At 38.9% G+C, this 12,622-nt stretch overlaps 2 protein-coding genes and 1 non-coding gene across 3 annotated transcripts; 1 reads left to right on the plus strand and 2 right to left on the minus strand.

The window, feature by feature from the left end:
• Positions 1 to 302: 302 nt before the first annotated feature.
• On the minus strand, positions 303 to 2,241 carry LOC101309080 (probable caffeoyl-CoA O-methyltransferase At4g26220-like). Its single transcript, XM_004287470.1, has 6 exons — positions 2,137 to 2,241; positions 1,679 to 1,854; positions 1,516 to 1,595; positions 1,191 to 1,335; positions 944 to 1,078; positions 303 to 725 (listed from the first exon to the last, which is right to left on the minus strand). The coding sequence occupies exons 2-6, from the start codon at positions 1,736 to 1,738 to the stop codon at positions 435 to 437; spliced, it is 711 nt and encodes a 236-aa protein (XP_004287518.1). The 5' UTR covers positions 1,739 to 1,854; positions 2,137 to 2,241; the 3' UTR covers positions 303 to 434.
• Positions 2,242 to 2,954: 713 nt separating this feature from the next.
• Positions 2,955 to 9,277, minus strand: LOC101312289 (DNA-directed RNA polymerase D subunit 2a-like). Its single transcript, XM_004288867.1, has 7 exons — positions 8,783 to 9,277; positions 8,249 to 8,461; positions 7,137 to 8,020; positions 6,021 to 6,312; positions 4,648 to 5,595; positions 4,111 to 4,382; positions 2,955 to 3,699 (listed from the first exon to the last, which is right to left on the minus strand). Exons 1-7 carry the CDS (start codon positions 9,275 to 9,277, stop codon positions 3,198 to 3,200), a joined length of 3,606 nt encoding a protein of 1,201 aa, XP_004288915.1. The 3' UTR covers positions 2,955 to 3,197.
• A 1,345-nt stretch (positions 9,278 to 10,622) lies between these two features.
• Positions 10,623 to 10,695, plus strand: TRNAA-UGC. Its single transcript has one exon. It is a non-coding gene; the product is annotated as a tRNA-Ala (tRNA).
• Positions 10,696 to 12,622: the final 1,927 nt, after the last annotated feature.

Here is a 12,622-nt window from a genome sequence, read left to right on the forward strand (position 1 = left end):
TCTACACATAAACATATATGAAGATCTGAAACATACATATATATGTCTAATATGAAGATCTGAAACTGTATATATTGGAAGTGAGACAAAGAGAGAGTACCGAAAACGAAGAAGATCATGCGTGTGATTTAACGACGAGTCTGAGCTTTGAATTTGCAGTGATGGCAGCAAGTCATAATTGAGTGACTTTTCCAATGAGTTATGGACTTATAGATTATTTAGGCACATGAGTCACTTGTCAGGAATCTCATTTTTTAGAACATTTGATCATATTTTCTGACTTCAACACAATTTTATAAGCTGGTGTTTGAAATCTGAGTAAAAATCTCGATAATTTATTGAGATCTAACTTTTTACAGCAATGTAGTACATTACTAACTTCACACTCAGAATAGTTTTATTTATAGACCGAGCAAGCTACTACATATATAAGGTTACATGATTCGACGACAAATCATCATCCCATCACCAACAGAAGCATGAGAGATTTGGATACGAGGATCTGCTGCAAGTGATTGGTTATGCTCAATGGCTAGCTGTCTGCGTTGTTTCCTCGGCTCTGGAACTAACTCATCAGGCAATGCAACTGATCCTCTGCATAGAGTGTTGTCATAGACAACCAAGCCACCCACCTTCACCAGCTTCAGTAGTCTCTCGTGGTAATTCCAATTGTTTAACTTGTCGGCATCCACATAGGCAAAGTCGAAACTGCCTTCATTTTCGGGCTGCAGTGATCACCAGTCCACCCATGTTAAACTTGAAAGCACACAACGTGTTGTAAGCCATGTTAAACTTGAGATTTGATGTTTTCAAAATGTAGCATGGGATGGATAGATAGAATATGTTGAACAAAGTTCAGTAGTGAAATGCACCCAATATTCATGATCATGGTTTCTGCACTTTAACCACTGCGGTTTGAAATGCACTGTACTTAGCTACTTACATTTTCCAATAGCTTATCAAGAACTGGTACAGCCTCGGATTCAATGAAGTCAATTTTGTGCTCAACACCAGCTTTCTTTATGACAGGCAAGCCTATTTGATCATATGTCTCACGATTTATATCTATGGCCACAATCTGCAACAAGGTATTAAGAATCAGAAAGAGTGTCAGAAGACAATGCAAGGTCACCATAGTCCTTTTTGTTACTAACATGACAATGGAGCAGATTGAAATCTTATAAACTAACCTTGCCATCCTCAGGAATTGTAAGCGCAGTGAGGAGAAGAGAATATCCTGTGAAAACTCCAATTTCAATTGTCTTCTTTGCACCTATGAGTTTCAACAGCATGCCTAGTAACTGCGCCGCATCTGGTGCAGTAGCCAAACCAGCCCTGAAATATAACAAGCTAAATATCCTCTCTGATACAATTTTCAGATTGATCATACTTAAAAGCTATGCACCAAGTGAAGGCTTTCTCATCAAGAATAACCTTATTGAAACTTAAATGTAGGCTACCTATAAATGTGATTTAGTCAAATTGAAATGCGCCAAGATAAGACAGATGGATTACCGAGGGTGGCTGGCAGTGGCATCCCTTAGCTCCTTGAGAGGTGCCGGTTCACGCGGATACACGCTAGTCTCCAAGATATACTGCCACATTGTTAAAGACGAATCCTTAGAAATTCAACCAAAGAATGCAAAACATATAGCAGAAGTTTATGAGATTGATCTACATGTGATAATTCATCATTCTGCAACACGCCCTTTGCGGTCTTCATCCCTCTGGATTCCATTTCTCAAAACCCTTCACAATAGTCCGTTATGGTCTGCAAAGAGGAAGCAGCAAACCAACTGATTCTTTATACCCGGTAGTTAAGAAGAAACTTGATGAATCTGAGATAAATCCAATCTACACACAAAGGCAGACATAACTGCAAGTCATTTTCAAGGTAAGTCTACCACTACACAGGGTTTAGAAGCAAACTACCATCTTAGCACTTGATGAATTCCTGTCTTAGAATTTTGTGATTCTCAAGTATAGTATATTTACATGAACAGAGAAAATCGAACATGTAATTTCATCAATATGAAACTGAAAGCAAGTAGCTAAACTCTATAATTGAACAACAGAAGAGTATAATTGTCGTTTGGATGTCCATGAATAATGAAATATGCACAAGTAAGAGAGTACCGGAAACGATGAAGATGGCGAGTGATCAGACAAAGAAGAAGAAGAGTTAGGAATTTGTTGGAACCACGACTCCTCCAAGTGAATTTGTTGTAATTTGTGGACCGCAAACCAGTTGACACTAGTGCATTGCCGCTCTTAGTCACTAACACGAACGGTGTCGTTTGATGGAATGTGCATGGGGGCCTACGGTGAATCAGCCAGCACCCAAAATTCACACACTGTTTTTACTTTTTACCAACATAAACAGAATGTGAACTGTGATGTTGATGAGCTCGACTTTGTCAGTGGTGTAAGTGGTTGGATTCCCTATGTCTTTCATTCCTCCTATGCCTTGTTCTTGTCCTATGCCGTTTCTGAAGGCTGCCCTTCCAGTTTGAATAATCCTGTGAGTCTGTGACCAAGGAATCAAAGACGTTACCAACGCCACCAATATGGAGACCACCCATGAAGCCCTTCAAGGGGCAATTATAGAGTTGGATTCAATGCGCGTCTCCATTCCATATTTTGATTTATCACATTCCGGTTTCTCGACACCATTTTATATTTTGATTTATTACATTCCAGTTTTTCGACAGTCTCATGATCTGCCGTCTCTATTTCATATTTTGATTTATCATATTTCGGTTTCTCGACAGAGTTAAACAAGTCATTTACGTACAATTTTAATGATGGAACATTCCGGTATCTGTCAATCCCTGTTACTGCTGCCGACAAAAATGGTTTCTTTGGTTCAGTACCAATTTGGACACTACCTGAACAACATGAAAGACTCAAGGAGAATGAATCCAGTCAGTGATATCCACCAATAGCTGTTTTTTGTGTGTAAAAGTCCAGTGCATTACTTCATTGTTGCTCTAATCTCTCAAATAAGTTGCCAAGATCATTCTAAAACAACAATTAGCATCCGAGTTATGACCATCAGTTAAAAGAGATACTAGGAACTAAGGATTAAACATCTGGAACTTAAAGAGTTCGAAACCTACTGGGGAGTAATGAAAGTCGTAGTTAAATACATGTACTGGAGTTATATTGCTCCCAAAAGTAGTGCTGATGCTCAGTACTCAACAAAGCCTGGTTTCAAACTTGAGACTTATCCCCATGCTGAATAGCTCCTGGCACAATAGCTTGGCCCCATATGGCACATTCACCCTCACAATGTCATCAGCAGAGTCGCAGACCCGGCAATATGGACCCCTGATTTTGCGGCCGCCAGTCAATTTCCGCTCTATCACATTAGCAGCATTCTGGCATTTCTGGCAAACGTTCATCAGGGAGGAGTCACTGAGAGTAAAGAGGCGTTCATGCAAGTTTGCTGATGCTCCATGGGCTATCAGGCAGTCGCGCTCCATCTCACCAAACTTGATCCCACCAAATCGCTTCCTGTCTGCCACTGGCTGCCGGGTGAGAGGGTGGACTGGCCCAGTGTTCCTAAACTTAACTTTATCTTCAGACATGTGAATCAGCCGTTGATAGAATGTTGGGCCCATAAAAATCAGCTGGCGAACCATTTCACCAGTTCTGCCATTGTACACTCTCTCATTTCCCCATCTTGAAAATCCAGCTCTGTCAAAGATGGCAAATATTACATGAATCACTCTATTCATTTAAAGGGGCGTGGTTCAATAACTATATTTGTTTTTAACACAAGAACAATCTAGTAGGTAGCCATGCAAATTCCATTTCAAAAGGAATGGATAACTGAAAAGAGCCAAAACTGTCGTATTTAGTAACATACAATCAAATGACACTACATTCTGCACGGTTTCACAGAAGAATTTCAAGATTCTCTTTACTGCAACCCCGGGACAGATGCAAGACCCCTGAATACTCTGAACTATACCCCCTGGTACAGTTGGAGTCTTGGAGAAATGCCAGTGTCAGGTGTAGTTCAGAGTATTCAGACCCCTATAGTAAAGTCAAACATGGATAAACGAGGTAGCATACAAGTCACATGAATAGAATGACATAGTTTACCTATGAAGCTGGTCTGTGATGTCATCAACAGAGAGAGTGGAGAAGGGTGTGGCATATCTCTTTGAACCACCACAGGCAATCCCCTTCCCTAAAGCAGCCTCTAGGAGTTGACCCGGAGTTTGTCTTGAAGGGAATGCATGTGGATTAATTACAATATCTGGAACTATCCCTTGTATTGTGAAAGGGAAGTTCTCCTGATACTCCAAAAAACCGAGGACCCCCTTCTGCCCGTGCATGCTAGAGAATTTGTCTCCAAGAGAAGGAGAACGTACCTAAAACATAAAAGAAGAAAAACCAAAATGTTAATAGTGACATTAGTTCTTAAAGTAAATGGGGAAAGCAATAGGCATGCCTTGAATTGACTTTGGAATTTTTGCAGCAGGCCAGCAGATGTGCAGGCATTTTGCTAACATCTTCCACACACACACATAAATAGGGTGTACCCAAGATACAAAACCTTGACATGCGTTTGAGGATGTGCAGGCATCCAAACAAATGTTCATGCAAGTATTAAAGCACATAATAATGTAAACATACCTGTCTTAATGATACAACCGCAAAGTTCTTGCCAGCATCATTAGAGGAAAGCACAACCTTCTGAACCATGCCCCTTTCAGTATGCTTTAATTTGATGCTATGATCGGTACCAGATTCACTACACCTCCCGATAATGATATCTCCACTCTGGAGACTTGCACCAACACAAGGAAACCCATCGTCATCAAGGTTGTCAACACGTCCAAATTTACTCTGGATTTTGCCAAAGTTGACACACTCATCTGGTTTTCGTCTTTTTTCCAATGAGAGCTTGTTTTCAACCTCAGCCTTGTAACTCCTGATGTGCTCAGAACGAAACATACCACGTTCCAGTGATGCCCGGTTCATTACTATAGAATCTTCTTGGTTATAACCAAGGTGCACATTGACTGCAACAATTGCATTCTGACCATTGAAGTACTCAGGCTTTGGCATAAAACCGTTATGTCCCACTGGGTATCCTGGTTTTCCAAGGGAATCAGCTATCATTGTACGAAAAAGCGGCCGTTGGGGGTAGTGCAAGTTGTGGGACAACGTATCCACTCTGAGGTTCGGATTTGTAGTAGAATAACCAATAGCCTGCTGAGAGTGCTTCTGAGACTGGTAGAGCACCCTCCTTGCATGATCATGATTTGCAAAGGGAATTATACCACAGCTCAAACCTAACAAAAAGGACATGTCCAGTTCACAGTGTGTGTACTTGACCACCGAGCCCTGTTCTTCCATAAATAGATATTTAATGGCCCATGCTGTACGGCAGTCCTCTTCTTCTTCTGCACCAATGAACTCAATTATTCCCTTGTCGAGAAAATCTTGGAAGGTATGCTTTTCTCCTTTTGCTGCTTTAATCTTTTTCAAACCCTGAACAACCAAGAGCGGACGTAGAATCCTTCCAGCATCAGAAAATATGCGCACTTCTCCTTTGTGTTCGTCTCTTTTGATTTCCACCTAAAACAATATCATTACAATGCTTTATATTTCAAAAAGAATGAGAGATCCTTTCTTACAACACGCAACTAGCTTAGTAGCAAAGAAAAAATCATGAAATCATCAATCCCTAGTCAAAAAATAGGGGTATCAAAAAGGTAGGAGACTACCCCCAGTACTTAAAAACACCTTTGTCAGATAGCTTCTTGAGAATCAAATCATATCTTATGATGAATATGAATGTATAGGAAAAAAGAATGCTCTCAGGAAAAGAGAAAAGAGAAAAGCTGAGGGAAACATATACCTCTAAAGCTATGTCCCTAAGCCAATAAAACAGTAATTGTTTTATACATCACATCCAATTAATCTGCCTAAACTACAGCACAATCAAGTCATGGCAATCATACCAAAACCACACCAATGTAAAGTCTGAACAAGAGAAAAACCTGATGTGGTAACTTTTTACTGCGTCGCAACCTCCTTAGTTTTGTTACAAAACCATGTGAGTCTACACAAATGCCAACCCAGTCACCATTCAGAAAAACTTTATGCTTCCCAGCCAGTGAAGTATAGGTATCATCTACCAACTCCTCTATGCCGCATTTGAACAATTTGGGCAATATGGGCTCCGATATGTTTATACTTACAAGCGCAGTGGTAGCCAAATTTTTCACAAGTCCACAGTTCTCACCATCCGGGGTTGAAAGAAAGCAAACCTTCCCCCAGTGAGAAGGATGCCTGCATTGACAACTTTTATTAACTACACTTGCAATGTACAAATCATCTAAAGGGGAACATATCTATATAATGTATATACATAACTGAAGTACTAAACATTAAACACCCAAGACTAGAATATGCAGGTATATTAGGTGGTTTGGCTTGTATTTAGATCCTTAGATACAACCAAAACAACACGATACTTTTTTGTTCACAGTATAGAAATGGCAGCTCAATAAACCGATTTGCAAGCCCAGACAAACATCTGAAAGAAAGAAAAAGATACAACACTTTGCTAGCTGACTACATCCCCTATCACAGATAGCAAACATTCACATCTATTCTTAGTGCATGCACTTCAATAACAGGATGGCAAGATATTACAGTAGAAGATTTCGTACCAATTCAAAGTTAACTTTCAAATCTATTCTTAGAGCAAGCGTTTCAATAATAAACACAAACAGATTAAAGAGGAAACTTCATTCCAACTAAACCAAAAATTTAATGTTATATGACCAGTCATTTATAACCAAGATAAGAAACTTAATAGGTCCAGGGTTCTATTAATGTATCTTGTTTCTCCAATTTAAAAACCTTGAATGCTGAAGTAACATAATGGTGTAGGATTGTTAAAGTGTGACTCCATTATCCAAAGGTAATTATCTCAATTCCATAAATGAATGGTGTAACTGTGTAAGGAAGACGCCTTGGCCAAAATGTATGAATATCTAGAGTGGAGCACCAGTAGCTAAGATCTAGAAATCGTTTCACCATTGACCAGGATAAAGCTGTTGCAAGGAAAGGATGAGACAATAGTTGAAATAACCTAAAAATGTACTTACGGATATCTGGCATCTCCAGCCTTGCCAGTGTATTGAACTTGCTGGCGTGTCTTCCTCATATCAATCATTGTCTGCAAGGGATTTGCTCGCCCAATATTTGCCACCACACCTGATATCCTCTCCATCCTCTTGAAAGGATGACACCATGCTCCAGTAGAGAATGCTCGGGAAACACCATTGGTAACTATGGAAGCATCTAGATAGTGTTCCACTGGCCGGACAACATGATCACCGCCTAGGTCTCTTTGCAGAGCCTTTGCCATTTTCCTCCGTGCATGTGAAACGTGTGCCTTCAGCTCTCGTTCTAGAAGCTCACCTGCTAACTCCAATCTCTTGTTTCTAAAGTCATCCCTATTATCGCATTTTCTTAGGCCAATGGAGGTCTGTAAAAGACACTTCACCATATACCCTAGAAAGCGAGCCTTCTGCTTCAAGCCTCTCATATTAGGAAACAGATACATGCTGATGCAGTCTTCCACGCTTTCCCCAGGTGGAAATGTCGTACTCTTTATTGCATTTTCAACATATCTCAGAGCATTATTCCCCCTACGAAAGTCATCTTTTCGCTCATCTGCATCACGGATTGAGGCAAACAGTATGTTTGAAATGCTTGCATCTTCAATGCCATAATCAATCAGATCAATAACTTCTTTGTCTGAACTAACCCCAAGGGCAAAAAACCAAATCCAAACAGGAATTTCTGTTGACATAAAATATACTGACAGGACTTTCTCCACTCCTTCAACATTTTCAAGCTTCGAAATCCCGGATAGTCTAATTATGAGCCTATGTCGCTTGACCTCTGACCTATATGCTACTGTGAGACCCTGACTATTTGTAATCAGAAGCCTCTTCAAGCAGCTCTGTTCTTGAGCTATGAATGTCTGCAATAAACATTCCACAAATGTCACCGAATCATGCATAAAAAGATATTAAACCTTAGACTTTAAGGTTGAACATTTTAAACACATCTGATGACCAGGAACAAGTGAAAAACTAGAAAAGAAATAAAGTCACATTGCACACCCAGATTATGGAAGGAAAAGAAATAATCTATTTTGCAATAAAAATAGGAGTTATACACAGGAAAAGATCAGTAGTTCTGAGCTCACCTTCTCTGCACCATTTATTATAAAGTAGCCTCCTTGGTCAAACTCACAGTCCCCTTTCTCGACTCCCTTCATCCAACACAAGTTAGACTTCACCATTACAGGAATCCTACCAATTATGATGTCCCTGCTGTCAGTACTCAGAGTCGTCTTTTCCAGTAGTTGCTCTGTTCCAGTTTTAAACTTGTCACTTTCGACAAGATTTTGAGTATATACCTGGTAGATCAGATATCCATATACAGTAAGGTACTATTAAGTTCAAAAATATAAACAATTTTTTTTTTCATATCATCTGTACAATTCTATTTATGTGTGAGAGCACACACGAGCCTGCATATCATAAATCGAGCATAGCAGCATAGAAATTTTTCTTTAAATACATGTCAAAAACATTATGCCGAATGAATATGTAAACTAAAACTAAGTACCCTGGCTACCTAATCAGAATCTATAGCACAAGAAAAAACTGCAGAAATCACCTAATGCGAGTAAAATTTCATCATGCATTTAATCAAACTAGTTGTTAAACTTATTTACCTGGACAGTAATATTGACAGACATCCTGGCTGAGTACGTCATGTTCTGAAGCCTAGCGTGCCTTGGTAACATGTTATACTCCTTGTCACTATCTGAACCTCCCCAAAAACATGGCTTACTAAGGGTGACTTTTCCAAACTTGATAGCTGCAAATCGCCAGTCAGCATTTCCCTTCTTTGATGGATCAAAATTAGGCTCAACTACAATCTCACCGAAAGAATCAAAGACCCTTTGTATGCCATTCTCAACAAAGTCATTGTATGAATTAATCTGATGACTTAGGAGGCCATACTCCTTGAAGAATGACACTGACGCCTCCTTACAGAATTCGTCCAGGAACACTTCTCCCAGATCATGTAAGGTAGTCGAATCCTCAACTTCTTCATCACCAAAATCCAGGTCATCAATATCCATGTCATCAAAATTCCCATTGTAAAAGCCTTTTCCCTTGCTACTCATACCTATATCTCCGTTGGCATCCGGAGAAGCTCCCATTGGATTCAGTATCCGTCTACAGCACAAGAAGATGAACAATGCATAAAGTATCAGTTTACCAACCAAACTGCGCTATTGCTTGCAGAGATAAAAATGGAAAACTAGCAAAAATAACTTTTTAAGTACAGTTCCCCCAACAAAGCATCACATTGTTCAACAAGAATGTGTAGAAAACGACTGAAACATAAAGAAAATAATCTTCAAGACTACACGATACAGCATAAAGTGTAACTCTAGAAACTAACAGTATACATGTTAAATACGAAAACTTGAACATCTTTTCTTTATTCCAAGGATCACCAGCTCATATCTTAATTTCACTTCTGTAACTACACCTCAACAATCCCTTATTTCAGGGTCAAACCAGTGAAACATTCTCATCCAAACTAACAACCCTCTTCAGAACATGAAACCACTCCATCAATTTTTTCAACCAAAATTTCAAACAGCAATTTCCAGTTTTTATCTTCAACCAAATCTACTCTCAGTTAAACACAAACACATGAAGTGAAAATAAATAAATAAATAATACACACAAAAAGACATGCATAACAATAAAGAGGTAAAAATCATTTCTTTCTGCAAAGAACTTCAAAAAGGACCTATTTGAGAGTAAACCCAGTAACAAAAACCACATCCAAAGCATACCAAACTCTCCAGAAACAAAACCCCTCCAAAAAGATTGAAACTTTAAACCCAGAAATTTCCAATTTCGATCATCAAACAACTAGGCTAAAACCCTAAAGGGAACACAAAGAGAGAAACAAGGACAATATATACACACAAACACATGCAAAGGAGCTATAGAGTGAGCTTGAGCAGAGATTTTGGGTAGAACCCTAAACCCCTGATCGTCAAAAAGGTTGGGTTTTGAGATGAAAGGTGCTACCTTTAGGGTTTAGGGTTTATACGAACAATGCAGGTGAAATTCTCGGCCTTTACAACTCAGTCGCTCCAAAATTGCAGAGAAAATGGGTCTCTGGTCACTCTATGAGAGAGAGAGAGGAGAGAGAGTGGTGGAGCCAAAGTTGTGAGACTCCTCTGAACACTGAGCAGGGCACTATAAGGCTGAGGCAGTTGAGAATTATTATTGCTAATGCTATTTCCACTCCTAATTTGTCATCTGTACACTATTTTCAAAATAATAAAGAATTGATTTTGGAAGTGCAGGAGCTAGGAGGGGGCATATGAGAGTGGACTCAGTGGAGTCGAAATAGAAGAAAATGGCTGTTGAGATTCCTCCAACTTTGGGTTAATTACACTCAAGCCCTTCAAGTTTGATGTATTATAATTAAATTGTGTATTCCTTGTAATTAATGTTTTTTGTGACGCATAATGAGCAAATGGGGATGTAGCTCAAATGGTAGAGCGCCCGCTTTGCATGCGGGAGGTACAGGGTTCGATCCCCTGCATCTCCATGTACCATTTCTATTTTTTCATTTTTCTTTTTATTTGCTGCATCCTATTAGCCTTTTGTGACGGATATAGACAACTGAACATCAAACATGTTAGCACTCTTAAGTGCTCATCAACTACTCCACGTACTTATTGACTCGTAGAAGATCAAAGAAGCCTAGAAAATGCGTCTGCAGATGATGATCCCATCACTCAATGGCATGAGAGATTTCAACATGAGGGTCAACTGAAACTAATACTCAATGGCATGGCGCCTCAACTCCCTTTTGCCCTCTGGAACTACCTCTTCAGGCTTAGCCACTGTCCCTCCCCATAGTGTGTTATCATATATTGATATATAACAATCCCTCCAATCTTCACCAGCTCATATATAATACTTGGGGAGTTTTGCAGTAGCGTGCCTCAGCTCCTTGAGTGGCTCTGTTTCTCTTGGGTACACACTAGTATCTAGAATTCTCCTACTGCATTAATCAAATACAAGTAAAAAAGAAAATGTCATTCATGGAGACATGTAATCAAAGAAGAGGGACGAGAATCGAGCACAATAACTCATATATATAATTCCTCATCTTGCAACAAGACTGGATTTGGCAGAATTTTCTTGCTTCCATGGGCACTCCATTCTCCCTAATTTCTATCAAAATAAAATCGGTTGTAGCGTGTTATTTGTTGTATATAAGAAGTTATGATGCAGATCGAGTAGTACTAGCTTACGTACAATATCAATCCATAGAACATACACTGTAATTGATGAACAAGAATGCATCCCAATTCCACAAACAAGATTATTATGAACCAAAGTTAATGATGAAAAGCATACTAACCCTGCAGCAATTCTTTCTCGGAGAGCTCTGGGAGTTGACCTAGTCCACTACCTTTGGAGGTCCTTTGCTGGATTGGCGTAAATGGCGAATGCATGTTTCTCATATATAAACAGACACACATACATGCATTGATGCATATACAATTATACATGCGTCTGTAGTTTAGTATTAACTAGAAATAAAACCCGCGCTTTGCCGCGGGATTTGCTGTTGTTATCCAACTCAAGACCACTTATATTCAAACTGCTGAACATAACTAAACTAAGACGGGTCGAAATCAAGTCTAATAACAAATCTGACTTTGTTAGATTTTCTAAACCAAAAATGGATCAGCAATGTAATTCATGCAACCTAATGCAAATAATGGTTACCAACCAATGAATGTACAACATATGTAATCTCAGCTTAAAGTTGATATAACAAATTGTTCAAAAACTCATGATCAAGTTTATATCAGATCATGGCATTAGAGTAGCTTTAGAGGTTAGCTTTTTCCTGTAGCATCTCAAGTTCTCAACTTCTAGAGTTTCCTGCAAGAGAAAGGCACATGAATGTACAGCAAAATAATAATTGTTTTAAGTGTTAGGAAAAGTTTCTGTGACAGCTCTTTTATAATGTTTATGTGAGATGGGTGTTAAAATAAGCATTAACCTCAATTGTCTCAAAGGAAGTAGTGATCATGACCATTTCTTTAATATGTCAGGGACAGTCTAATTATGTAAATAACATCAAATATGTTAGCTGTACCAAAACGCAAAAGCAAAGTAGCAATTTCAATGGAAGAAATTTCAACTATGCAATATATGAATGTCCTTGTAATCACTAAACGATATTCTTAACTTAGATAAATAGCATCTTCTCACTCCTAATGTCTAAGAACTCCATGTCAGTCTCTATTGTTTTGGTATAATTATATCACCCTTTTTCAACTGCAACATGCTTGTAATAATGTTATATCAGTATAACTCGGTTTCTCTGTTAAATTGGTGTAGGGTTTGTATGAGACAAAATATTGACAGGAAGTCACATTGGCTTTGACTCACTTAAAAACTGGTATTGCTTAAAATGTTGAAGCAATTGTAGCTTACTCAAGGTACATGATGCA

Source organism: Fragaria vesca, linkage group LG1 (genome assembly GCF_000184155.1).
Source record: "Fragaria vesca subsp. vesca linkage group LG1, FraVesHawaii_1.0, whole genome shotgun sequence".
Classification (NCBI taxonomy): domain Eukaryota; kingdom Viridiplantae; phylum Streptophyta; class Magnoliopsida; order Rosales; family Rosaceae; genus Fragaria; species Fragaria vesca.

Bases quoted from the DNA above. Each gene is read 5' to 3' on its own strand.
- LOC101312289 (XM_004288867.1), bottom strand. From the start codon at position 9,277: ATGGGAGCTTCTCCGGATGCCAACGGAGATATAGGTATGAGTAGCAAG. The intron at 8,462-8,782 runs GTAAATAAGTTT...CTGATCTACCAG, and splicing joins CTGTCAATATTACTGTCCAG to GTATATACTCAAAATCTTGT. The intron at 4,383-4,647 runs GTATGTTTACAT...TTTATGTTTTAG, and splicing joins CGGTTGTATCATTAAGACAG to GTACGTTCTCCTTCTCTTGG.
- LOC101309080 (XM_004287470.1), bottom strand. From the start codon at position 1,738: ATGGAATCCAGAGGGATGAAGACCGCAAAGGGCGTGTTGCAGAATGAT. The intron at 1,596-1,678 runs GTAGATCAATCT...ACAATGTGGCAG, and splicing joins AGAATGATGAATTATCACAT to TATATCTTGGAGACTAGCGT. The intron at 726-943 runs GTAAGTAGCTAA...TGATCACTGCAG, and splicing joins TTGATAAGCTATTGGAAAAT to CCCGAAAATGAAGGCAGTTT.